Genomic DNA, 24,706 nt, shown 5'->3' with positions numbered 1-24,706 from the left:
TTTGCAGAATGTGGGCTGTTAAAGAAACAAACTCACCCTTACCCACTGTCATCTCACAATCCATGGAGAGGTCCAAAGGGGAAGTCACTTCAGGACTGTCGTCTGTGCCTGAGACCCTCAGCCCACTCCTCAGGGGCATATAGGCATTTAAACACACACACACACACACACACACACACACACACACACACACACTCGAACCTCTGCCCCCTTTCCTCCAGAGCCCTGGAAACGGCAGGCTGCTTCTGGGGGGAGTAGCCCTTACCCCGAGGAGGATCGGTTATAAGCACTGGCCTCTACCCAACTTGGGCCTGGATGGGAAAAGTTGGAGCCCTTAGGCATCTGGGAAAGCGTAGGAGGGAGAAGGAATAACCTTTGACATTCAGCAACACTTATGGGGTACCAGTCATTCTTCAATAAAACAAATGTTATTCACATACCATACAGTTCTCCCACTAAAAGTGCACAATGAGCTGTTTTTAATATAATGAAAATGTTGAAAGAGTTGTACAAACCATCACCACAATCTAATTTTAGAACATTTTTGTACCCCCTTCCCCTAAGCTTTCTTTTTTGTTTGTTTGTTTGTTTGTTTGTTAATCCTCACCCGAGGATATTTTTCCATTGATTTTTTAGGGAGAGAGGGAAAGACAGAGGGAAACATCAATGTGTGAGAAACACATCGATTGGTTGCCTCCTGCACGCTCCCGGACCAGGGCCGAGGCCGGGGAGGAGCCTGCAACCGAGCTACGTGCCCTCGACCGGAGTCAAACCCAGGATCCTTTGGTCTGCAGCAGGCTGACGCTCTATCCACTGAGCCAAACCAGCTAGTGCCCCCTAAGCTTTCTTTTCCCAGCCATCGCTAATCTACTTTCCTTCTCCATGGATTTGCCTATTCTGGGCATTTCGTAGAAATGGAGTCATACAGTATATGGCCTTCTGTGATTGGCTTCTTTCACTTAGCGCAATATTTTTGAGCTTCATCCAAGTTTAGCATGTATCAGTACTTTATTCCCTTATATGGCCGAGTAATATTCTATTGTATGGCCACATATCACATTCTGTGTGTCCATTCATCTGCTGATGGGAACTTGAGCTATTTCCACTCTATGGCAATTGTGAATAGTGCTGCTCTGAACATTTGTGAACAGGTTTTTACGTGAGCCTGTGTCTTCATTTCTCTTGGGTAGATACCTAGGCGTAGAACTAGCTGGGCAGATGGTACCTCTATGTTTCACTTTTTGAGGAACTGGCAGGCAGTTGTCCACAGTGGCTGCCCCTTTCTCCATTCCCACCAGCTGTGTACGAGGGCTCCGATTTCTCCACATCCTCACCAACACTTATTTGTCTGTCTTTTTTATTAGGGCCATGCCAGCTCCGTCTTTTTCTTTTTAATTTAGTTTATGTTTTCTATCATTTCTTTGAAGTTTGTTGTGTGGGTTTGGCAGGGCCACCCTAACAACGTACCACAGATCACGTGGCTTCAACGACAGGAGTTCATTTCCTCACCGCGCCGGAGGCCAGAGGTCTGAGATCCAGGTGTCAGTTGGCAGGATCTGTGTATTTCTTCCGAGGACTGTCTTTGGCGTGCAGATGGCTGCTGTCCCTGTGTCTTCACATGGTCTTCCCTTTCTGCTCCTCTGTTTATCACGACACAGCCATACTGAGTTAGGGCCCCACCATAACAACGGGTTTTAACTTAGTTACCTTCTTAAAGACATATCTCCATTTGGAGGTGCTGGAGGTTCAACATAGGAATGTGGGGGTTGGGCACAATTCAGCCCACAGCATTTATTGTAAATGATTTCAGAGTCCAAAAAGGTATAAATAATAGACTAATGAATACCATGTCCTCCCCCCTCCCCCCGCAGCCCCCAGTTCTAGAAATAAATGATTTCCAGGACAGCCCAAATCCCCTGGATGTTCCTCCTCAGTGTATGAACCAGTGTTTAGATCGTATTTAACCCTTACAAGGAGGCTAGGAGGTGGACAGTCTCATCCCCACGGTGCCGTGGAGACTGGGGACCCAGAGAGGTGCCCTGGCACACTTGGGGCCACACAGCTTGTGAACAGTAAGGCGTTTTTGTCCCCAGACGTGTTTCTCTGCTCGGAGGGACTCAATGAAATGTGGCAGAGGGGCGGGGGAGAGGAGGCCCGGCGCTATATTTATGCATTTCCTGGCCCGTGAGGTTAAAAAGTTAACGGGAACGGAAGAAGTAAGTAAACGACTGACTGCCTGGGCCGCCCGGGGTCTCCTGATTCCCAGGTTTGCAGTCGGCTTCTTCTCAATTTCATGCAGGTTGGGTTGAAAGATCAAGGGTGTTCACTGAGGCTGTCAGGATGCGAGGTAGGGAGCAGCGCTGGGCCTGGGTCAGGTTACTTAACAAGTAATTAATGAGAAATGATGATTAGCTAGCAATGCTTTGATCTCCCACCTTGGCTCCCGCAGAACCGGGTCCTCTTCTGGAAGTGATTAGGCGCCATGAGGTCATTTCTGATGTGGCGTCTTTCAAATCAAAGATGCTACTGAATCACCATCCGTCACCGTGCACTTGATTGGCTGTTTCCTCCGGCGGTGATGGATTTGTTTGATCCGGCTGCACTCTGGCCGCGTCCTTTTATGACCAGGTGGCGGGATTTGGGGGCGGGGGGGGGGGGGGGCCTGTCTGTGACCTTAGCACCGAGCCCAGAGAATTGAGCTTATTTTGAAGCCCGACCTGTGAACTCAGGAGCCGGTTGACCTTGTGCTCAATAGCCAGACACTGGGGCCTGGCCAGCTTGCCGGTTCGTTCCCGGGAGGGAAACTGAGGAAGGGGGGAGGCCGGGCTTCGGCTGCCCGAGGAAAGAGAGCCTGCTGAAGCGTCCTGCTTCTTAATCCATTATCTCCAGTGGCCAAAGCAGGCTGCCACTTGAATTTCAATTATTGGCAATTTCTTTGGAGGGCAGGAGCAGCGAGGCTGGCCTGTGTGTGAGCAGGTACCGTGGCTGGGGGCGTGGGGACAGCCCTCTTCAGCAGGTACTGGGTCAGCTTCCTCACGAGGATGTCAGGGGGCTACACAGGAACCGCGGGAGGAAGCGACACGCACAGGACTGATGTGTGCGTCACCCTCGGCTCGGCTCTGCCGTCTCTTTCCCCTTCCTCCGAAGCTGGTCATTTCGATCTGGGAGGCGACACGTCTGGGGGCACCTCGGGAGTGACAGGGCCTTTCCCGGAAGGAGAGCCACAAAACTCGTTCCACGCACTTCCTGTTCCTACTCGGCCCCCGATTCCTGTCACCGCCGGAGTAATGAAGTGGGTGTGCAGTTGGCCAGGAGAATGACTGCCATCATGTCATCTCTGCAGGGCCAGGCGGCTTCCTAGACAGGCAGCGTGGTCCAGCGAGGACCAGCCCGCAGGCATCAGCTCTATCTGGGGAACGAGCGAAGGAAATGCAGCTTCCTGGGCCTCACCCCGGACACTGGGATGTGGTAGGGGGTGGGCGGGGCCCGGGAATCTGCACGTTCGAAGTGCTTTGTGGGTAATTCTCATGCACGACTAGGATAAGCTCCGGGGTCCGGCGCATCTGGGCATCGAACCCTAGCTCTGCCGCTGAGCTCACATGGAAAAGGGGGCTTATAACGCTTTCCTGCGAGGTGCTGTCTGTAAGATACCTCAATCGTAGGTCATCAGTCACTGATAGCAATTAAATGGGTTTTTGCAATGACGGTTTCTAAGTCAGCGACATCACCCTGAATCTGTCCCCCAGAAGGCGGGTGGTTTTCTCAGTAGAACTGGAGGACACAGAAGGAAGAACTGGGAGCAGAGAAGGGGGCGAGCGGTGCAGGGACTTTTCCACCCCGAAGTTATTGTTGGCTGGTGCTAAAACTCAATTTCCAGCAAGGGTCCGAACGGCTTCATTTCCCTGCGGTGGTCGCGGGCTGTGCCGAAACGGCTGGTTTAAGAACATGCTTCGGACCCCTTTCTCACTTCCCTGAAGGGGGAAGTCCTAGGCCCTGTGGGCTGGGGAGGGTGACTGTTGCCTTAGAATGTGCCACTGGGGAGCGGGGTGGGGGGGAGCAGGAGGTTGAGGCAGCTCCCGTGATGGGCCAGGGTGGGAGGAGAGGGTGTGGATTCCACCCTCCCGGGAGCAGGAAAGAGCCGTCCCTGAGGGTGGGCCCAGGTGACGCTCAACAACAGGGAGGAGGGTGCCGTGAGGGGAACCAAGTAAAACGTAGACCTGTCTGGGATCCCCAGGGTTCTCCTAAAGGACAGCTAGGGCTTTTGTAGAGCCCAGAGTTCAGCAGGATCCCTTGCGTGGAGCAGATGCCTTCGATAAAAGAATGCCCACAAACGATGGTCTGTGCATTCTGAGCAGTTGTTCACAGAGTCAACGACAGAGGAGTCCAGTTGACCGAAAATTGTTGGTGGTTCGGGGATGCCAGTTTCTTACAAGCCGGGACCAAGTCTCTGGCCGGTTTACGTGAGCTCCGATTCTAAAATCGGTTAGTGGCTGAACCATAGGACAAGGGTCTCCATCAGAGCCCCCCACGGCCCCTTTAGTGGAGTGGACTGAAGCCAGGAAGTGGACGTTTCTGGCCGCAGCACCTGCGGGATCCAGGCAGGATGGAGCAGTAGCAGCTTTACCTGCTGGCTTTTGTAAGAGCTGGAGTCGCCTTCTCCCTGTGGCTTCACACCGTCCTCCTTCTCTCTGCGTCTGTTTCCAAATTCCCTCTTTTTGTGAGGACACCCTGATGACCTCATTTTAACCGAGTCACCTCTGTGAAGACCCTGTCTCCTAATACGGTCACATTCTGGGGGTACGACTTCATCAAAGGAATTGGGGGGGGGGGGAATACAGTTCAGCCGAGAACCCTGTTATCACACCTTCCGTGACCCTCTGTCTTTAAAGTTATCTCCCAGGTCCCTATCCTGGCCTCGAGTCTTCAACCATAGCTCTGTCTTAGGATCTGCGGATGTCTGTCTCTCTTGCTTGCAGGGGAACTGAGCTACTCCCTCGTTTCCCATTTACTTGCCAACCTGGGTCTTTACCCCTTTTTGGGGGATGGTCCTATTTCCCCGCATACAAATTCTCCACCTCTGGGCCCAACCGAATTCCTTCTTCGCCAGGAAGCTTCCTGACTGGGTGTTTTCTAGTTGCACCCCCAGCCTCCCTGTCCAGCCTTGTCCGGGCTGCTCTGTGAGCTGCGTCAGAAATCGAAGGGCACCCTGGCCTCTCTGGCTCCTGGTTGGGTTCAGCCATTGGGAGGGACCGATAGGAGAATGGAGCCTGGGAGCAGAGAGAGGCTGGGGGATTCATTCTCCCTGCGTCCTCCCCACGGGGTCCTGGCAGGTTGGCGGTTTCCTTCCGTTGAGACCACCGCTCCTCTTCCATGGCCTTCTCCAGCTCTTCTCTTTGTTCCTAGTCACCATTCCCACCCCTAGCCCATTGGCCAAAGGGAGGTAACCGCTTATCACTGTCTGCAGCTCAGGGTGCGTCTCCATGCCTTGTTGGTGTCTCTAACCCGACTGCACTCTGCTCTGTATATTGAGCCTCTGCTGAAATTTTCTCCGTGAACCTGGTGGGAGGGAGCTGGGGTGCCATCCATTTCCTGCCAAGATCGTGTCTGATTTACTCCCCGGTTTCTCTCTCCACTGGATGTCCACATTCTGCTCTGAATTTTGTTGCCTGTCTGTCCTAAGCCTCCACTAGCTTCTTGAGACTGAAGCTCGCCTGTTAATATTTTTCTTTTAAAAAAATGTATTTTTATTGATTTCAGAGAGGAAGGGAGAGGGAGAGAGAGAAACATCAATGATGAGAGGGGGTCATTGATTGGCTGCCTCCTGCACGCCCCCTACTGGGGATCGAGCCCTGCAACTTGGGCATGTGCTCTTGACCGGAATCGAACCTGAGACCCTTCAGTCCACAGGCCTATGCTCTATCCACTGAGCCAAACCAGCTAGGGCTGGGGCTGTTAATTCTTTTTTTTATTTTTTTTTATTTTTTATTGATTTCAGAGAGAGAGAGAGAAACACCAATGATAAGAGAGAATCATCAATTAGCTGCCTCTTGCATGCCCCATTGGGGATCGAGCCCACAACCCAGGCATGTGCCCTGACCGGGAATCGAACCTGTGACCTCCTGGTTCATAGGTCGACGCTCAACCCCTGAGCTGTGCCAGTCGGGCGGGGCTGTTAATTCTTTATGTATTTTTGTATCCTGTCTTGCATGATTGATCCCAGATAGCAAGGGCCCGGGAAATGTGTGTTGAGTGAATGAACTTGATAGCAAGGTCTTCCTAGAGCTTCTAAAAGATAACGTTGTGTTCAATCCCTTTCAGTCACTTTGATCTCCAAGTGTCCGTCCCCCCCTCCCCAGACCTCCCTTTGGTGAGAGGAAGTGCCTCTCCTTACTTTACCTTTTGTTTCCCACTCCCACTAAGAAGGGCTCCTTGGCACTCCCTAGACCCTCTTCTCCCTGAAATGTAGGCCTTTCTCCCACCGACTCAGAGAGATCCTGTCTCACCTGGAATTGTGCAGCCATCACCTGTATCGTTGCACAGCCACGGCACTGGACCTTTAAGACAGCGTTCAGCCGAAATAACCTGTAATTAAAGTCTGCAGCCCAGGATTTCTTTCTTCGTCTGATAGCCTGCTTAGCTGTCTGTGTTAATAATGCCAACGCCATTCTTGGAAAGCACTTGCAGTGTTGAGGGCTCCTGCCTTCGGTGGAGTAATTAGAAAGCCAGGCCGGCGCCGGAAGTGATGGAGGGCCATGATCATGGTTATGTTTCTGGAATAATGGCCTATCCTTCCGTCTTTCCTTTTTGTCAAATGTCATCGTATATTTTCCCCGTTGAAAGGAGGACACTTGATCACTGACACTGGGAGTAAGTTGTCCTGTTCTTTTTTTCTCCCTTCTCTATAATTTGGCTTTGTTAGAAAGATGGATGGAGGTGCTACCAAATGATGTCAGGTAATCTTTCTCCAAAGTCAGCTGATCTAGAGAAAAAGGCATGATTAGGTGAATACAGGTGAAATATTTACATTGTTTAATTTTGCTTTCGTGTCACAAAGGTGGGAAGAGCAAGTATATTTGTTGGGACAAAGAAAGCAGGTGGGTACCCCTGAAATTAATACAAAATAATATTGAATGTGAACTGTAATTGAGAAATAAAATTTTTAAAAAAAGTAGTGGGAAGTGAAAGTAATAGTAAAACCTGCTCTAACCCACTGGCCTTCTCACCAATGAATGTAAATGACTGAACAGCGACGCACTTTGCAGGAGTTCAGCAGACAATTTCACTTGGACACTTGGGTCGCTTCCCTCTCTGTCCGTGTAAGTAATGCTGCCGTGAACACGAGTGTATAAACATCTTTTTGAGCCCTTACTGGCAATTCTTTTGGGTAAATACCCGGAAATGGAATTGCTGGATCATATAGAAATTGTATGTTTACTTTTTTTTGAGGAATTGCCACACCGTTTTCCACAGCAGCAGCACCATTTTTAAAAAAATACATTTTTATTGATTTCAGAGAGGAAGGGAGAGGGAGAGAGAAACAGAAACATCAATGATGAAGAGAATCATCGATTGGCTGCCTCCTGCCCGCCCCTCACTGGGGATCGAGCCCGCAACCCGGGCATGTGCCTTTCACTGGAATCGAACTCCGAACCCTTCAGTCGGAAGGCCAACACTCTATCCACTGAGCCAAACCAGCCAGGGCAGCAGCACCATTTTTTATTCCCGCTAACAGTACAGAGGGGTTCCAGATTCCCCACGTCCTCGCCAACACTTGTTATTCTCTGGTTTTTGTTATTGTTTTTTAAGTAGCCATCCTAATGGGTATTATTTCTTTTTGACTCACTTTAATTTGTATGCTGAAGCATTGTTTAGAAAATTACAGATGTTCGTGATAATTCTGCCTCTAAATACTTACACTTGCCTCTCTGAAAAAGAAGGAAAATTCCTGCATAGCCAAAATAACGTGATTACCCCCTAACAAAACTGATAATTCCTTAATGCCACCTAACGCCTGGTCATCCTGGTCATGTTCAGATTTCCCAAATGATCCTTTATAAAAGCTGCACTGCCCAAACCAGGATCCAACCCAGGACCACACATTGAATCTGTTCTGAGTCCTCTCTCTTCATCCAGACCTTCCTTAGGATGGCGCTTTGTGAGAAGATGGAAGGAACCCTGTGGGCTGCAGAGCATCTTGTTTTGTGCATGTGTCTGATGCTGCCTGGCGCTGACATTTAGCTTCTTCCCTCTCTCTTGTAATTTCTGTAAATTAGGCATTAGATCTAAAGGCTTGGTAAGATTAAAATCATAGTTAGCGATTCAGGTGGTGTGGTCTGATCCTTCCCCCCCATTACTCAGTTATGTTCGTCCACCTTTCTCCTGTAGAATAATCTGGAAGGCGATGCCTTGGCCCCTTGCTTCCCTCCGCCATTCACTGGTTTCAACACTAGATGACCATTCTTTCCTGTATCCGTTTTACCAGGAGATGCGGAGTGAATTTGCCGGCATCCTCTCCCAAGCTTTCCCTCATCCATCGGGGTTGCCCTTCTCTAGAGTCCCCCCCCCCCCCCCCCCCGAAAAGGCAGCGCTCATGCTTATTCTGTCCCTTTAAAGACTAATTTTCAAAGGAAGGAGTCCGTTTAATGGCAGCTTCACATGGTGACAGATGAGTTTTTGTCAGGCCTTTTCTATTCTGAGTGTCATGATAAACTCATGGATTTTCATAGATCCAGGAGGATTTCAAAGGCAAATTGGCCCGCTGGAGATAAGCCGTTTTTGAAGAAAAGCAAGAATGGTACCTGAAGAGAGGCCCATGGCAGCTGTATGAGTGTGTGTGTGCGTGTGTGTGTGTGTGTGTGTGTGTGTGTGTGTGTGTGTTCCCCCATCCACTCTCCCAGCCACGCGAGAGCGAGCGTTTGCATTCACATTTGCCAGGCATGCATCTCTAAGTAAAAGGCATGAAAGTTTAGCCAGAGCCCATCAGTGACTGTTAGCAGCTCATAGAAGATGTGATTCAACTCTTTCCTTGGTTTGATTAGTTTCAACACGCCCCGGGTTGTAGGGCCACCATTCCCAACCAGGTTACCTTTTAGGGATAGGAGTTAAGATCACTCTTAAGTGATGGCTGTTATATACACGTTTCCATTTAGGTAAAGTTCACCTAACATAAAAGTAACCATTTTAGCTCTGGTCGGTGTGACAGTTGGTTGGAGCATTGTCCTGTGCACCAAAAGGTGGTGAGTTCGATTCCCGGTTAGGGCACATACCCAGGTTTCAGGTTCTATCCCCATTGGGGCAAGTGCGGGAGGCAACCGATTAATGTTTCTCTCTCATCTCAATTTTTCTTTCCCTCCCTCCTTCCCTCCTCCCCTCCTTCCCTCCTCCCCTCCTTCCCTCCTCCCCTCCCTCCCTCCCTCCCTCCCTCTTTTCTCTCCCTCCCTCCTTCCCTCCCTTCTTCTCTCTAAAAATCAATAAAAAATAACCTTTCAGAAAAAAGAAGTTTATTGATTTTTATTATTTTTTAAATATATATTTTTATTGATTTCAGAGAGGAAGGGAGAGAGAGAGGGAGAGATAGAAACATCAATGATGAGAGAGAATCATTAATTGAGCCCTCAAGCTGGGAATGTGTCCTGAAAGGTTGAACTGGCAACCCTTCTGTGCATGGTATAACACCCAACCAATTGAGCCACACTGGCCAGGGCAAAAAGCACACACCACAAGAACAAAACATTTTTAAGTGAGCAATTCAGTGACATTTAGTACATTCACGATGTTGTACAACCACCACCTCTGTCTAAATTTCAAGATAATTTCAGAACTCCAAAAAGAAACCCTGTACCCATTATCCATCACTTCCCACTCCCCCCTCCCCCCCACTCGCCCCAAACACCCCTCAGCCCCTGGCAACCACCAGTCTATTTTCTCTCTCAATGGGCTTACCTATTCTGGACATCTCATATAGATGGACTCATATAATATGTGGCCCTTTGTGTGCGGCTTCTTGCACTTAGCATCATGTTTTCGAGGTTTATCCACATTGTAGCAGGTGTCAGCGCTTCACCCCTGTTTGTGGTTGAGTAACATTCCACTGGTTGGGAAGACCGGATTTTGTTTGCTCGCTCATCACCGGATGGAATTTGGGTCGTTTCCACATTTTGGCCATTGTGAACAGAGCTGCTGTCAGTGGTGAACATAATTTTACCTCTTTACTGTCTGCTTTATCATCCCATTTTGCGTCATCTTTGGATTTGGTCTTTTCTTTTGAGTCTAAGTTCCATACACAGAACTTTATACCCTGTTTCTCCAAAGTCTTTCTTTGGCAGATGGTGGGATAGACAATGTGATGACTGGTTTCATGCCAGGAAACCAAGGTGTGTGTATGTAGGGGTAGATTTGGCCTTGTTATAAAAAAAAAATGTTTTTAAATTACGAAAGGCCTCGTTTTAGGAAGTATGCTGACGTTTTATGCATTTTTATTTTTTTATATGTTTTTATTGATTTTTAGAGACAGAGGAAAGGAGAGGGAGAGAGAGGAGGAGAGAAACATCGATGTGAGAGAGAAACATCAATCGGCTGCCCCCTGCATGTACCCCAGCCAAGGATCGAGTCCACAACCTGTGCATGTACCCTGACCAGGAATCAAACTGGCAACCTTTCGGTACATGGGACGATGCTCAACCAACTGAAGCCACAGGGGCCAGCGCATTTCATGCATTTTTAGCTCCTTATACTTTCCAGGGTTCGTGGGGAGAGTGGTTTGTCTAATGAATCCATTTGTTTCATCTGAATTCTCTGAGCGCTCAGCCTTAGCCTGGATTTTTGTGGGGAAATAAATAGAGGAGGGAAATAACTAAGGTCAGCGAATGAATTGGAAATGGGTGGATGGTGGGAAAACATTTCTCAGATCAGTGCCATTCACCTGTTAAACTAGTTAATTTTTTAAAAATCCTATGCACAGTCACAAATCTTCCAGTGACGGTGAATACTTATTGGTTGATTTGGGTAGTGTAAGGAGACGTTATTAGGAGAGGAACCCCTTTTCACAGGAAGTTCTGTCTGTTGCAAGGGCCTATATGACAAATATACTTAGTTTGTAAATGCTCATGGAATGACTGTCCCCGGGGCGGGGGGGGGGGGGGGGACGGGGGGAAGAATGGGGAGATAAGATGTAACTAAACAACATCAATAATTTCCTTAACAGAAATCACTGCCGCCTTTTTGTCACTCAGGCATTCTCTGAACCGTAGTTTTATCCAGGCAACCCTGCAATCAGCCCTAAGTTGCTATGTGACACTAGGCAAAAATTCCTCCTATTTACATTTTATTAGAAAAACAACTCTCCAAAAGCCCTCCTTTTGCCGTTTGGGGGAGAACCTACTGAAGAACAGAGAGAGAGAGAGAGAGAGAGAGAGAGAGAGAGACAAGTGGTGGAGTGACAGTAACGTAACTGAAGCATGCATTCTCTATTGCTTGTTAAGCATAAATTATTACTTGCATTAAGAAGCGGCCCCTTGGCATGCCTGCTTTGTCATCTCTGTTCCCTCCTTAGGGGCCGGTGGACAAACGGTGTCCCTTGGTTCAGGAGAGTGCCAGCCCGTTCTCCTGCCCTGATCCTCTAGGAAGTGATGTTCCCAGGCTGTAGCCATGCCCTCTGTGGCATGAGCACACGGAAAGGGGCCACATGCAGGAGAGACCCTCGCCCTAGGGGAACCCAGAGTCCAGAGGGCACTTGCCGAGCGTGCCCTTTTCCCTTCCCCGTTCCTGGGAGCGGGGATGGGGAGATGGATTTCTGCCACCTTTTGCCTTAGCTCCCTGCCTGTCCTCACCCTGGGTCAGCCTGCAGTGCCCTGAGGTGGCTACGTCTGGGCACGATCTCTCAGCAATAGGGGTCATTCCTGGTGTCTCATGATCCAGCAGGTCGACCAGAAAATTAAATGACACTCAGAGAGAAAGCAGGGACATGGGTGAGGACTGTGATCCAGGCGGACTTGGCATCTATCTATTTTTATTTCCTCAACACTTGGTGAAAGTTCTGGATCCTCTGGCGCGGGCATCAGCTTTGGAGAGCGCTTTCTAAGAATGTAAGCCTAGGCTAAGTGGAGCCAGGAAGGTGTTCACTTCTTAGGGTCACCGAAAGATGAGGTTCAGCTCTGGGCTGGTGGCTCAGTTGGTTGGAGCATCGTCCCATACCCTGAAAGGTCATCGGTTCGATTCCCAGTCAGGGCACATACCTAGGTTGAGGGTTTGATCCCCGGGGCAGGGCGTGTATGGGAGGCAACAGATGGATGTTTCTCTCACATTGCTGTTTCTCCCTCCCTCCCTCTCTCTCTAAAAGTCAATAAAAGCATGTCCTCGGGTGAGGATTAAAAAAAAAGAAGAAGAGGAAGAAAGATGAGATCCAGAGGGAGGGAAAATGAGCCTAAGGCACGAAGTAAAGGCTGAATTTTAAGGTGGCAGATTTCCTGGGTAAGGGCTGGTGTGACGTGTTTTATATCCAATCCAGGCCACTATTAATACAAAACCAATGTTGGATAATTGTGTGCACCAGTTAGCTAAAGGAAACAATTGTGAAAAATATAAGATACTCAGAACAGACATGTTTCAGTAAAGAGCAAATCCGCTGGGATTTTCCCCCATAGTGTCAGTGGGTGTGTACATTTCAGACAGACTTTAAGATCCACTCTGTAAGACAGGCATCCCTCTTTATTCACTCTTGCCGACTCCCCGCTAGAAGCCTCCTGAGTTTTATTTACAAGTTCTGTGCCACACGTTCTGCCTTCCTTGAAAGGCCAGGCCATGACCCACCTGTGGGTCCCTTCTGTTCTCACAGTGGATTTCTCAGCCAGTGGCCTGAGCGTGAATTAACAGTTGGAGGACGTTGAAGAGGTGACCAGATTTCACAGCGAATGGGGGCTCTTTCTGGGGAAAGCCTCCGATCTCTTTAGGGAAGGCCATGTCTCGGGTTCGAGGACATCAGGTCCTGGTCCCAGAGCTTGTTTGTCCTCTGCTGGGCAAACCTTTTCATTTTACAGATGAAGAACCTGAGCAGGTACAGGTCTGCATATTCAGTGTCACGTTGGGCATCCCTACTTAGGTGATGAGTAGGCCGGCTGCTAGGCTGTCTTTCTGCTCCTCGGCTTGGGTTGAGCTATGGTCTGGATTCTGACAGCATTGACCACTATAGCCAAGGGTCGGGAGTTCCTCCTCCATCAGAGTAAGGGCAGCTGGTGTAAGTGCCCATAGATTTTTATTTATTTTTTAAAATTAATCTCCATCTGGCTTTACAGTAACAATTTTCTGCAGGAGTGGGCTGCTTTTGGAGTAAACACTAGGAACCTTTACAGTTTAGAAACCCACACCTTCTGGGCCAGCCCGGTAGTTGCCAGTCCCCAAGGACAGAGCGCACTCGGGTTCTCTCCGGTAGCCTCCACGTCTGGGGCTCGATGTGAACTCCCATCTGCACCACCCCACATTCACAGCTAATTCCCTCTCCACTTGGAAAAGCAAACCTGAGGGCAGAGAGGGCAGAGTCAGGGAGAAATGGGCCCCCAGATCGATTCCAGGCCAGCGGGCCTGCAAGCTGTGGGCGCGGGATTCTCGGGTTCACGGACATCAGGTCCTGGTCCCAGAGCTTGTGCAAACCCGGAGCCCGGGTGTCCGCCTTCGGGGGCGCAGGGACCGTGCCTGGCGTCGCGTGCAGGGTTGTTCCCCATTGGCCCCTGCACCCCGAGACTCCCACGGGACGCCCCGCAGGACCACACAAAAGACCCCACCCCAGGTCGGGCGTGCATTTCCTGTTAGATTGGCGGCGGCGTGCAGCCAGCCACCGGTGTGTATCCCGGGGCGCACGGGCCGGGCGGGGCACGGGGCACGCCCCCACGCAGCCCGAGTCCCCGCGAGGGCCGCCCTCTGCGGGCCCGCCCCCGTGTCACCGCAGGCTGGGCTCCCTTTGTGTGCGGCCTGAGCGCCGCGGCCGCGCCATTGGCCCGCCGGCCCGGGGGGCCAGCCCCTTCCTGGCTCGCCTCATGCATATGCATGAGCGCCCGGCCCTCCCTCCCCTCCCCGGCCCCTCCCCGCCCCCTCCCGCGCGGGCGTGCGAGGCGCGCGGCGCGGCTCCCTCCTCGCGGCGCGGGAGCCCGAGCCCGAGCCCGAGCCCGGGCGAGCCGAGCCTGCTCCGGGCGGACGGCGGTGGCGGCGGCGGCGCTCCAGCCATGTCAGCGCGCGCGAGCCTGGGCCCACCATGAGCCATGGCCATGTCCGTGAGCGCCGAGGACGACGACTATGAATCGGAGCCGGACCAGGTCAGGGGCCCGGGGTGGGGCTGAGGGAGGGACCCGCCACCCGACCTCCAGACCGACCGACTGACGCGCCCTGGGCGGCCGCGACGCCACCCCGCCGCGATCCGGAGAAAGTTTTGCAGCCGCTGCCGGTGGTGCCGCCAGGGCCGGGCCCGAGCGGGGCAGAGAGGAGCGCGGCAGGCCGGCGGGCGCCCCGGGCCCCGCAGCCGGCCCGGGCAGGGGGCGTGTGCGAGCGGCTGTGCGCCGGGGTGGCCGGCCGTGCCGCGGGGACAATGTGGGCCTCGCCGTCGGGCGGGCCCTGCCAGGCGCCGGCCCGGGCCCGCGGGCAAGTTGCGGGCGCCGGCGCGCGGGCGGTCGGCCGGGGCGCGCCGCGCCCTCCCCTCGCGCCCTCGCCTGCGGCCCACGCGCGTGCCGGCCGCCCCGGGCGCACCCGGACCTGCGGGCGCCGGCGCCTCCCTCCTTAACGTTCGCAAAGTTGCATCGGGACCCTCGGCCTCGGGGCTGGAGGACGCCGCGGCCCGGAGGGTGGGCGGTCGGGGCCCGTGGGCCCGACGGCCCGAGCTTTTGTCTGGGCGCTGCGCGCCCGCCGCCCGCCGTGGGCCGACGAGACAGGAGGGAGACAGGAAGGGGTGCGAGCCGCGGCCGGCGCGGGGAATCCGGAACCGGCGAGTGCGCTTCGCGGCAGAGGAAGCCGTGACCCCAGATGGCAGTGTTTGGCCTCCGTTGGGTTTAGAAGGGAAAGCAGCCTCTCTTGGGAGCAGGGGGGAGAAATCTGTGTATAAAACAAAAGCCCTGGGTGTGTTTATAGCGTGAATTTACTCCGGGAAGATTCGCGTTTGGGAAGCGGGAGGAGAAAGTGGAGGTTTTACGAAGTATAATCTGTACAGTATTTGAACCAGGACCCAGGCGAGGTAGACTTGTCCCCGAGAATTGAGCCTTGGATGGCTGCGTTGTGGGACTAGGTGAGTGAGGTGCTTGTTTATGATCCTCGGTGTATTTCCGTGATGAGATAAAGATGTTTGGGGATGTTCGGGCCTAGATGTAGGACGTTTTATCCTTCCATTAGGCGTGATTGAGGAAGTACTGTCTAGGTTGCACTTAAGTCGTATCACGCGTTCTTGAGTGGCTTTACTTAGCAGAGACGAAGTTAAATTGTATGGTTTTTCTCAGTTTGGCTGGGTATTCTTCAGGCACACGTCCCTTAGGAGAGATGTTCCTGAGTCTCCCTGGTTTTATGAATTGTTCTAACTCAGAGGCAGCCCAAGTGGTTTGAAGGAGCTTGGAACTTTTACCAGTCAGTAGCCATGTCAGTTATTCTGGCTGCTGAGTTCACACCGCAACTCGAGGTTTGAAGATTTCCGTTCCCTTTGGGTGTACCTAATCCCTGCCCACCGTTGGCCGTTTCTGTGGCCTCTGGTCATTCATAAGACACTTGACACAGGGCACTGCGCTTCGGTGTTTCAGGACCCAGGTTCCTGTTACCTGTTTTGGTTTTGTTTTTTAATTTGGCCACTCTCTCTGGCCTTCGATAGATAGAATCTTTGACACTGCACGAGGCAAGACTTGGTACGTCTCTGGGCTTACAACCACGTTGGCAGCTCCTGCCACTCCTGAGAGAGACCTCCACCCAGAGAGGACCTGGACGCCTGCCGCCAGATTTTGTTTGCCTCCTTCTCAGTCGGGGCCCTTGGAGTTACCAGCCATGGAAGTTCTCGAGGTTGCGGTGTTCACGCTAAGATGATCTTTCCCCCACACACATGCATTGAGGGAGAAGACCTCCAAGCCAGGTCCATGGGCAACAGGTTTTCCTGTAGTCCTCACAGCAAAAATGGTTGTCAGCTAAGATAACCAGCGTTGGGAACACTCTAAGCTATGGCTCACCTGTCTCGAGCCTTCCTACTTCGTCCTCATCAGTTTTTGTTTTTCTTCCAGTCCTGGGATTTCTTGGGCCTGCGTAGAAGAGTGCCTTCCTCCAAGGACCTCCAAGGCAGGTGTTTCCAAATGAAAGCCAGAGACTCCAGGTTGCAGGTTCTAAACCCCACTCTGTAAAATAAGTCTCCTTCACGGAGGGCTCCTCCACCCCACCCTGCCAGAATGGGCTGGCACCACAGGAGAGGCCCTTCATGAGAAGGCGTGGGAGACCTGGCGTGTGGGGGTGCAGGTGTACTTGCTCACCTGCTTTGTGAAAGGACCCAGCGGAGGCCCTGCTGGGAAGTTCCAGTGGCCCAGTCCATCCATCCCTGCAGCTGCGCCGAGCCCCTCCACCCCCAACCCCTCATCTGAATTTTCCTGCTCTCCGGGGAAAAGTGCTCGTCTCTCATCCCCACCCAAGGCAGGTGTCCAGTTCTGGGGACCATCGGGCTTCCTTAGGCCTGTTCTGCTGGCCTGGCCTGTCTGTCCCGTGCCTTCCCGCAGCGGCCTGGCTTCCCTCTGCTCCCGATGTCAGGCCGGTGGGACCAGAGTAAGGGGGGATGGTGAGTGGAAGGAGACCCCTCCCACACTCTTGCCAATGATCACCTTAGTCTGGGCCTTCTCCCATCGACTTCATTTGCTTTTCCAGTGCAGAATGTGTCTGAACATTCTTCCGCTCTGCTTTTCAGTTTGAGGAGATGCCCCTTAAAGAAGGGCTTGTTAGTGAGAAGAATTCTTGTTCCATCTTGGGTGTTTTGTTTGTATGTTTTTTACCCCTGAAGTGAAAACAGTTTTATTCCTTAAAAAAAAAAAATGTTTTTATTGATTTCAGAGAGAGGAAGGGAGAGAGGGATAGAAACATCAATGAGAATCATCAATCGGCTGCCTCCTGCACGCCCCCTACTGGGGATGGAGTCTGCAACCCAGGCACGTGCCCTAACCGGAATCAAACCGTAACCCCTTGGTTCCTGGGTTGATGCTCAACCACTGAGCCATACTGGCTGGACTTATTTCTTTTTTAAAAATAAAAATGATTATTGCTTGTTTAAAGAGATGAATAATAGAAATTTATGAAGAAATATTTCATAAATTTATGCAGCCCTAATCACTGTGTTACTCATTATAGCTTCCATATATCAATATATCTATATCTATATCTATATATATATATAGATATAGATATAGATATATTGATATTGATATATTGATATATTAATATCAGAGAGGAAGGAAGAGGGAGAGAGAGATAGAAACTTCCATGATGTGAGTGAATCATGGATCGGCTGCCTCCTGCAAGTCCCCCACTGGGGTTCGAACCCACAACCCAGGCATGTGCCCTTGACTGGAATCGAACCTGGAAACTTTCAGTTCGCAGGCCGATGCTCTATCCACTGAGCCAAACCGGCTAGGGCTCATTATAGCTTCTTAATGACATTTTAAGACGGGGGTCCTTGAATCTTCCTGAAATTATATACAGAAGTTTTGAGACTGTGCCTTTGTGTATTTTCCTGGGGAGAAGGTCTTTAGCTTTCCTCAAACTCTCCAGAAACCCATCTCCTGGGTTCTGGTACCTTGTGTTTTTTGTGTGTTTGTTTTTTGTTTTTCTATCTCTTGCTCCTTATCCTCAGCATATAAACAGACTGCAGCCTTCCCTGGGGTCTATAGGTGATTGTTAAGGGGCCTCTGGTGCTGCTGAAATCCATCTTTTCCTGGAATGTCCATTATGCTCCAAGATTTGGGGGCAGCTATCATGGTGACATAAATCTGTTATGCAGTAGAATGCAACATTAGCATGACGGAATGCCACTGCTCTGGGGAGCCTGTGGCTGCCCCTGTGGGGCTACCTGGCAGCGTGCTGCTGCGAGGGTAGTTTGGTGGGAAACTGTCTCAATTGTGAAAACATCCACCCAGGCCCAGGTTTTATAGTTTTTCTCACTGACTCCCCTTGACAATTCCAACTCTGGCCAGCTCTCTCCTCGAAACTGTTCCCTGGCTCGGGGATGCCACACCGCCGGCTGCCTTGCCTGCCGTTCTGACCGTTCAGCAGCTTGCTCGTGGTCACCTGACCCTTGGATGTTTCTAGTCTTGAAGGTACCGCTCAGGACCCTCTTTTCACTCTGCCCGTTCTGCCTGGACAACCTCCTGGCCTTAACTAGTTTACCGCTCTTGCCGATTCCCAGTTGTGTGTGTGTCAGCTCCGGTCCCTCCTGCCTGCTGGCCACTTTCCTTGGATGTCCCATGGGTTCCTCACCTCCCGCAGCGGAGCCACTGTTCTCGGTCTTCTCCTAAGCTCCTTGTTCTCCTGTTGCTCAAGCCAGAAACCTCCAGGTTTTCCAGGACTCTGCCTGCCTGCCTACCCCACGTTCACCCAGCCTCCCGGGTCTTCTAACACTGGGTCAGCTTCTAAAATACCTCCTGAGTCATCCCCTCCTCTCATGCCTTCTACGGCGCCTGCTCGTGCCTTCATAATCTTCAGCTGGGCTGCTTGCCGTGGGATCCTCGTCTCATCTCCCTGCCTTTCGTCTCACCCACTGCCCAAAAGGCACTCCCCACATTCTTGCCGGAATCCGATCGTGTCGCTCCTGCTTGTCAAGCCCTTTGACTACCCTCCGAGGGGCCACCCTTTCTCATGTGGCACACGAGGCCCTGCTGGGCTAGGCTTCTGCCACCTCAGGGCTGCTCGTCAGCAGCCATATCAAGCGATTCCTTCAATGTGTCGTGTTGTTTCACATCTCTATCTTACTCTTCCTTCTGCCTAGAATATCCACTCCCTGACCCCACCCCTACCCCGGGCCTGCAGAGTCCTAGTCCCGCTCCAAGACTCTCTGCAGTCACCACCTCCTGCGTATGCGACACTTTTCCCAACCTCCCTTCCCAGGGACATGAGGCATTTCTCCTGGGACCCGCACACCAGAGTGCAGGCTTTTGAGCCACTGTCTGGGTTCGTATCTCGGCTTCTCCTTGATCTCTCATTTGTCAGTGCTATGGCTTTGGGGAGGTTACTTAACTATGCTGTCCCTCAGTTTCCTCACTGCTAAATAGAAACAATGATTCCCACCTCATTGATTATTGATACAAATGTTGAAAAGGGTAATTACTTCAGTAGATGTTAGCTTTTGATACTCATCATCATGTTGCATTGCGTTCATGTGGTTACAGTCTATATCCCTCCTACCTCTCTCCCCCGCCCCCCCCACCCCCCCCAGGCTGTAGCGCTTTTGAGAGTTGTGAACAGCTCTTACTCATCTTTGTAATTCCAGCATTGAATATGGCACATAACTCATAGCCTGAAAACACTTGGGTAGGTAGGTGGGTGAATGTGTGAGTGAGGGGGTTAATGAACAAGTCTCACGTGCGCATCACATATTCTATTGACTAGTGATGTTCAACATCTTTTTAAAAAAATACATTTATTGATTTCAGAGAGGAAAGGAGAGGGAAATAGAAACATTAATAATGAGAGAGAATCATTGATTGATTGATTGATTGATTGATTGGCTGCCTCCTGCACACCCCCTACTGGGGATCGAATCCACAACCCGGGCATGTGCCCTGACCTGGAATCCAACCGTGACCTCCTGGTTCATAGGTTGAGCCACACCGGCTGGGCTTGAACATCTTTTCCTGTGCTTATTGCCTACTTGTTTTTCTGTTTTGGAGAACTATCTAAATCCTTTGCCCATTTTTAATTTGGGATTTTTTTTTTTTAATTGTTGAGTCGTTTGAGTTCTTTATGTATTCTGGATACCAGCTTCTTTCCAGATACATGATTTGCAAGTATTTTCTCCCATTCTGTGCTCTTTTTCATTTTATAGAGCTTTTTAACCACAACCGCTTTTAAGTTTGAAGTCCAGCTTATCTTTTTTTTGAAGTCCATCTTATCTTTTTTCTTTTATTGCCTGTGCCTTTGGCATCATCCAGAAAACCCTTGCCTAATCCAAGGCCATGAAGATTTATCCTTAAGCTTCCTTCGAAGAGTTTTATTGTTTTAGCTCTTGCATTTAGATCTTCAACCCATGTTTTAGTTAGTTTTTATATATAGTGTGAGGGAGGGGTCTAACTTTATTTTTTTGCTTATGGATATCCATTTGTTGAAAAGACCCTCATGCCCGGCCAGCATGGCTCAGTGGTTGAGTGTCAACCTATGAACCAGGAGGTCATGGGTTCGATTCCCAGTCAGAGCACATGCCCAGGTTGTGGGCTCTATCCCCAATAGGAGGGCATGCAGGAGGCGGCCGATCACTGATTCTCTCTCATCATTGATGTCTCTATCTCCCTCTCCCTTCCTCTCTGAAATCAATAAAAATATGTTAAAAAAAAGAAAGAAAAAAGAAAAGACCCTCCCCTCCCCTGCCCCGAATAGTCTTGACATCTTTGTTAAAACTTGCGGCAGCAGCCGCGTTTCCAGCTTGATTTGGCAGCCAGCTAGAGGGGTCGGAATTAAGGTCCTCGGATCAGCGGCTCCTTACACCTCTTCTTTTGAGGCCTTACCTTTCATTTGCTCTGTCATTTTTTGGGATGTCTCAGCTGCCATTCGAGATCCAGACGGGCTTGTTTTTTTCCATAGATTAGGAAAATGCTTCTTGCGATAGGAATGTGCTTTGGAAAGCACGGGAAGGTGGGCTTGTTGCACATCCTGGCTCCGGGACTCTGGCTGGATTGACCCCATGTTTTTTTCCGAGGGACACCGAGTTTGTGGCCCGTGAGGCCACAGGCCTGGCTCAGCGGCTGTTGATACCTGCCATTCCTGAGTGGGAGGGGAGAGGCCTATTTGGGTCTTGGAATTTTTAAAATTTTGTTTATTCAGTTCTTCACCCAAGAAGCTAGTCCTTGGAAGTTGGCCCCTGCGCTGCCCTCTCACCTGACTGGACGCTCTGGGTCACACCCGCCTGGTTGCTCATGTGATGATTTGAAGAGTGCGTTGCTCACAGGAGGGGTGTACTCTGTATCACAATGTGTTCCGCGCTGTGAAGAGAGGGAGAAACCGGCCTGGTTTCCATTTCTCTGGATGTACACGTGCTTCTCTGCACCTCCTGTTGGCGCCCACCACACTAAGGGCGTCGAGGAACTAGCTGTGAACTCCTCCCAGGGGCGTGTGGACTCTGGGGGTCTCTCACCCTCTTTGCCTTTAGTCCTAGTCTGAAGTGTTCAGAGCATGGCTTGAGGGCATGCACAGCCTGTGCTGACTCCACGGCCCATGGGCAAGCCACTTAACCTCCAGCTCCAGTTTCCTCATCTGAACAGCAGCATCTCATTGGGTTATTATTGGGAAAATTAGGGAATATCATATGTGAAGTATGAGCACAATGGTGCATACTCGGCAGATAGCCACCTTCTCTGCTCTCACCGTCCTTGTCGTTGCTCAGCGTTTAGGTCCACGGTCCCTTACGTCCCATTCTCAAATCCAAAGGCTCTGAAAACTGGTCTTTTTTTTTTTTAATTGCTCCTCTGGCAGCAAGACCGGACCTGCACACTATGTAGGCCAATTTGGCATTATCGCTGCGAAATGTGCACCTCGGGGGCGGCCCAGGCCGTCCTGGGATGCTGTGTAAGGACAGTGCAAGGACGTGAGACCCTTCGCCGCTCAGAGGAAGAGTAACGCGGTGAGGCTGCCCCGGAGGGGGGCAGGCCCGGCTGAGCGTGGTGTGGCTTTGTGGGAGATGAGGACACAGGGGTCAGTGGAGCTGGGTTTAGCATCCCCCCCATTTCCCCTGTGGAGACCAGAGCAAGTTGAGCTGGATTAAGATCAGAGCAGCAGCACCTCGTGGAGTGGGCCCCACAGTTGTCAGAGGCCTTGCGGTCTCCTCGAATGCTGCAGGCTGCTGGGAAAATAAACCCGAGGGAAGGATCCACTCGGGTGTCCAGGCCCAAAGGTGGGTGGGGGTCAGGGTATGGGAGATTTTCAGCTCCGAAGGGGCCGCTAGAAGAAAATCGATGAGGGTGAGGCTTTATTCGCGGAGCAAGGTGCACCGTTTGTCTTCCTGACGTGGTTGTACGTTTCTAGGCAGTCCCGTGGCGTTGGGGGAGTTGCGTGTCCTGGGAGGGTAGGGAGGGCCTCAGCACAGCCGTGGTCCTGTGACCAGCAATTCAAATGCAAAGGCTGGACCTGGACGGAAGCTTGCTGAGCTGGCGGAGAAGGGGCTTTGAGTATTGACTGCCATTTAGATCTGATAGTTTGGGGATGAGTCATGGTCTCTCTGACAGAGGGGTGAACCACTCTCCAGCAAACCCGTGCTTAGACAAGACACACTCAGCATCCTGGTCCTTCCCTCTTCCGATGGTAGGTAGACAGGGGACCTCAGCAGATAGCGTCCCCCGGGGGCTGACCAGGAGCTCCACCACAGGTTCTCGTCTGCAGGCGGCTCGGCTGGTGGCCAGCATGCAAGGACCTCTGCGCAGGACACTGGCGCGTTCACGGTTTAGCATGTAATCTACCTGCCTGTTTCCTTCTGAGTCACGGGGGAGGAAGGGTTTGGAGCCCATTTCGAGAAGGTCTCAGAAGTCAGGGCTCCTTGGGGTTACTGTCTCGTTCTCCTGGGGTCTGTTTGGTTTATTGAGCACATTCTGTGTCCATCGTCTTGTGGAAGGAAAGCGGTGACAAGACACCCTTGATCCCTGCCTTCCTGAGCCCCTGGTCCCAGAGGGAAGGCCTGCTGACAGGCAGGGATGATAAGTGCTGCGAGGGGCCCCGTGCAGGGTGGTCAGGGAGCCCCGTGGGAAGAGAGCCGTGTGTGACGGGCCTGCAGGAAGAGCAGGCGTTAGCCACGTGGAGTGGGGAGCGTGTTCCTGCAACAGGGAACAGGCTGACCGCGGGCCCTGTGCGGCCTCTCTGGGGAAGCACAATCACAGGGCCTGTCCTCCAGCGTGGGGCCACGGGAGGGTGGAGCCAGGGCGTCGGTCAGAAGCCAGAGAGGCCGCTGAGTTAGGTTCCTGAGGCTGCCATACGAAGAACCACAACTGGGTGGTTTAAAGCAACAGCAACTTGAGTCTCTCACAGCTCGGAGGCCCGAAGGCTGGCATCAAGGTGTGGACGGGGCCAGGCCTGCTCCCCAGGCTCTAGGGGAGGATCCTGCCGCATCTCTTCCAGCTTCGGGCGCCGACTGGCATTTCTCGGCTCCTCGAGGCATCGCTCCCGCCACGTGGCCGTCTTCTCCCGGTGTCTTCACACAGGCTCCCTCTGGGCTGTGTCCACATTGCCCCCTTGTAGGAGGACACCAGTCATGGTGGGTTCAGGCCCATCCCAATGACTTGGCTTTCTTTCGGTTGCCTCTGTAAAGACCCTGTTTGCACGTAAGGTCCCATTCTGAGGTCCCCGGGTTACACGCTGACATATATATATATATATATATATTTTTTGTGGTGGGGAGGGGATACAAGTCAACCTGTCATGCCGTCTGCTGGGGGTCTGGCCCGCCCCGCAGCCTCGCATTTCACCGGTCCTGTGTGTTCTCCTGCAGAACCGGGCCATAGGGAGGCCCAAAGGGAAGCTGGGCCCCGCCTCCGCGGTGAAGTTGGCCGCCAACCGGGCCACAGCGGGAGCTCGCCGGCGCCGGACGCGATGCCGCAAGTGCGAGGCCTGCCTGCGGACCGAGTGCGGAGAGTGCCACTTCTGCAAGGACATGAAGAAGTTCGGGGGCCCCGGGCGGATGAAGCAGAGCTGCATCATGCGGCAGTGCATCGCGGTGAGTGGGCGAGAGGGGCCTCCGGCGCCCCAGGACCCGGCCCTCCTCTGCAGTAGGCCCCGCGCCCCGCTGCGCCAGGCCGGGTGGTTTCTCTGCTTACAGAGAAGGCTCCCGCGGCAGCAGCGCCTGAGAGACGCGCCCTCTGGAAAGAAAGGGGCTCCGATGAGTGCTGTTTTCAAATCCCACAGGGCAGGGCTTCCTGCCGAGTGCTCAGGCCCCTTTTCCTTCATCGTCTGATGGTCTTACACCTCCTTCCTCCCCTAGACGGCCCGGGGCTTTGAAGTGTCTGCCATTAGCGCGGTTAGGGCAGCCTCTCCTGTCTGTGACCCCGTTGCCAGCATTTATGATCCAGTTCACGGAGGCCCTCCCTTCCTTCCTGTCCTACCTTCAAAGTCGGAGGTCTGGGTGGAAGGTCAGTGCTCCTCCCGAAGGGCTGATTTATGGGGCTCCGGGCTGCCGCAGAGCCTGGCCAGCCCCCCAGACCTCCTGCCTCCCCCCGCCTCGGGCGGTGCCCCAAGACAGTCAGGGGACACAGACTCTGACAACTGGGCGTGCCCCATGGTCTGCCTGTGGGTTCCCTCCTGCATACACCCACACAGTCTGCCTTCCCTGGGGTGCTGCATTCAAGGCCCCGGGGTCCTCCCTGTGGGGGTAGTGATGTCTGCTCAGGCGGAGGGACAGGATCCTGGGCAAGCTCCTCCGAAGGCCCAGCCTGGCATCCACGCGAGCCTGCCGTGCCCTCCACGCCCGGGGCACCTCCCCCTGGTCCCTCCACGTGCTCACACTGAGTTTTGTTTTTTATTGTGAAAAATA

The 24,706-nt window shown here is 52.3% G+C and overlaps 1 protein-coding gene across 9 annotated transcripts in view; it reads left to right on the top strand.

Annotated features, from left to right (window-relative positions):
* Window positions 1-24,706, top strand: part of KDM2B (lysine demethylase 2B) — a 90,118-nt gene that overhangs the window by 51,823 nt on the left and 13,589 nt on the right. For 7 of the 9 annotated variants that reach the window (XM_079762244.1, XM_079762243.1, XM_079762250.1 and 4 more), the window contains one exon: window positions 23,669-23,893. In XM_079762244.1, coding sequence (XP_079618370.1) covers window positions 23,669-23,893 — 225 coding nt within the window. Of the gene's footprint in view, window positions 1-14,092; window positions 14,304-23,668; window positions 23,894-24,706 lie in introns of those variants that run through there. The other 2 variants (XM_079762248.1, XM_079762249.1) reach the window with 1 other exon arrangement.

The sequence above is a fragment of the Cnephaeus nilssonii genome, assembly GCF_951640355.1.
Source record: "Cnephaeus nilssonii genome assembly, chromosome: 22".
NCBI classification, from domain to species: domain Eukaryota; kingdom Metazoa; phylum Chordata; class Mammalia; order Chiroptera; family Vespertilionidae; genus Cnephaeus; species Cnephaeus nilssonii.
Note: the sequence above shows the minus strand (reverse complement) of the source record. Positions and strands in the feature narration are given on the sequence as shown.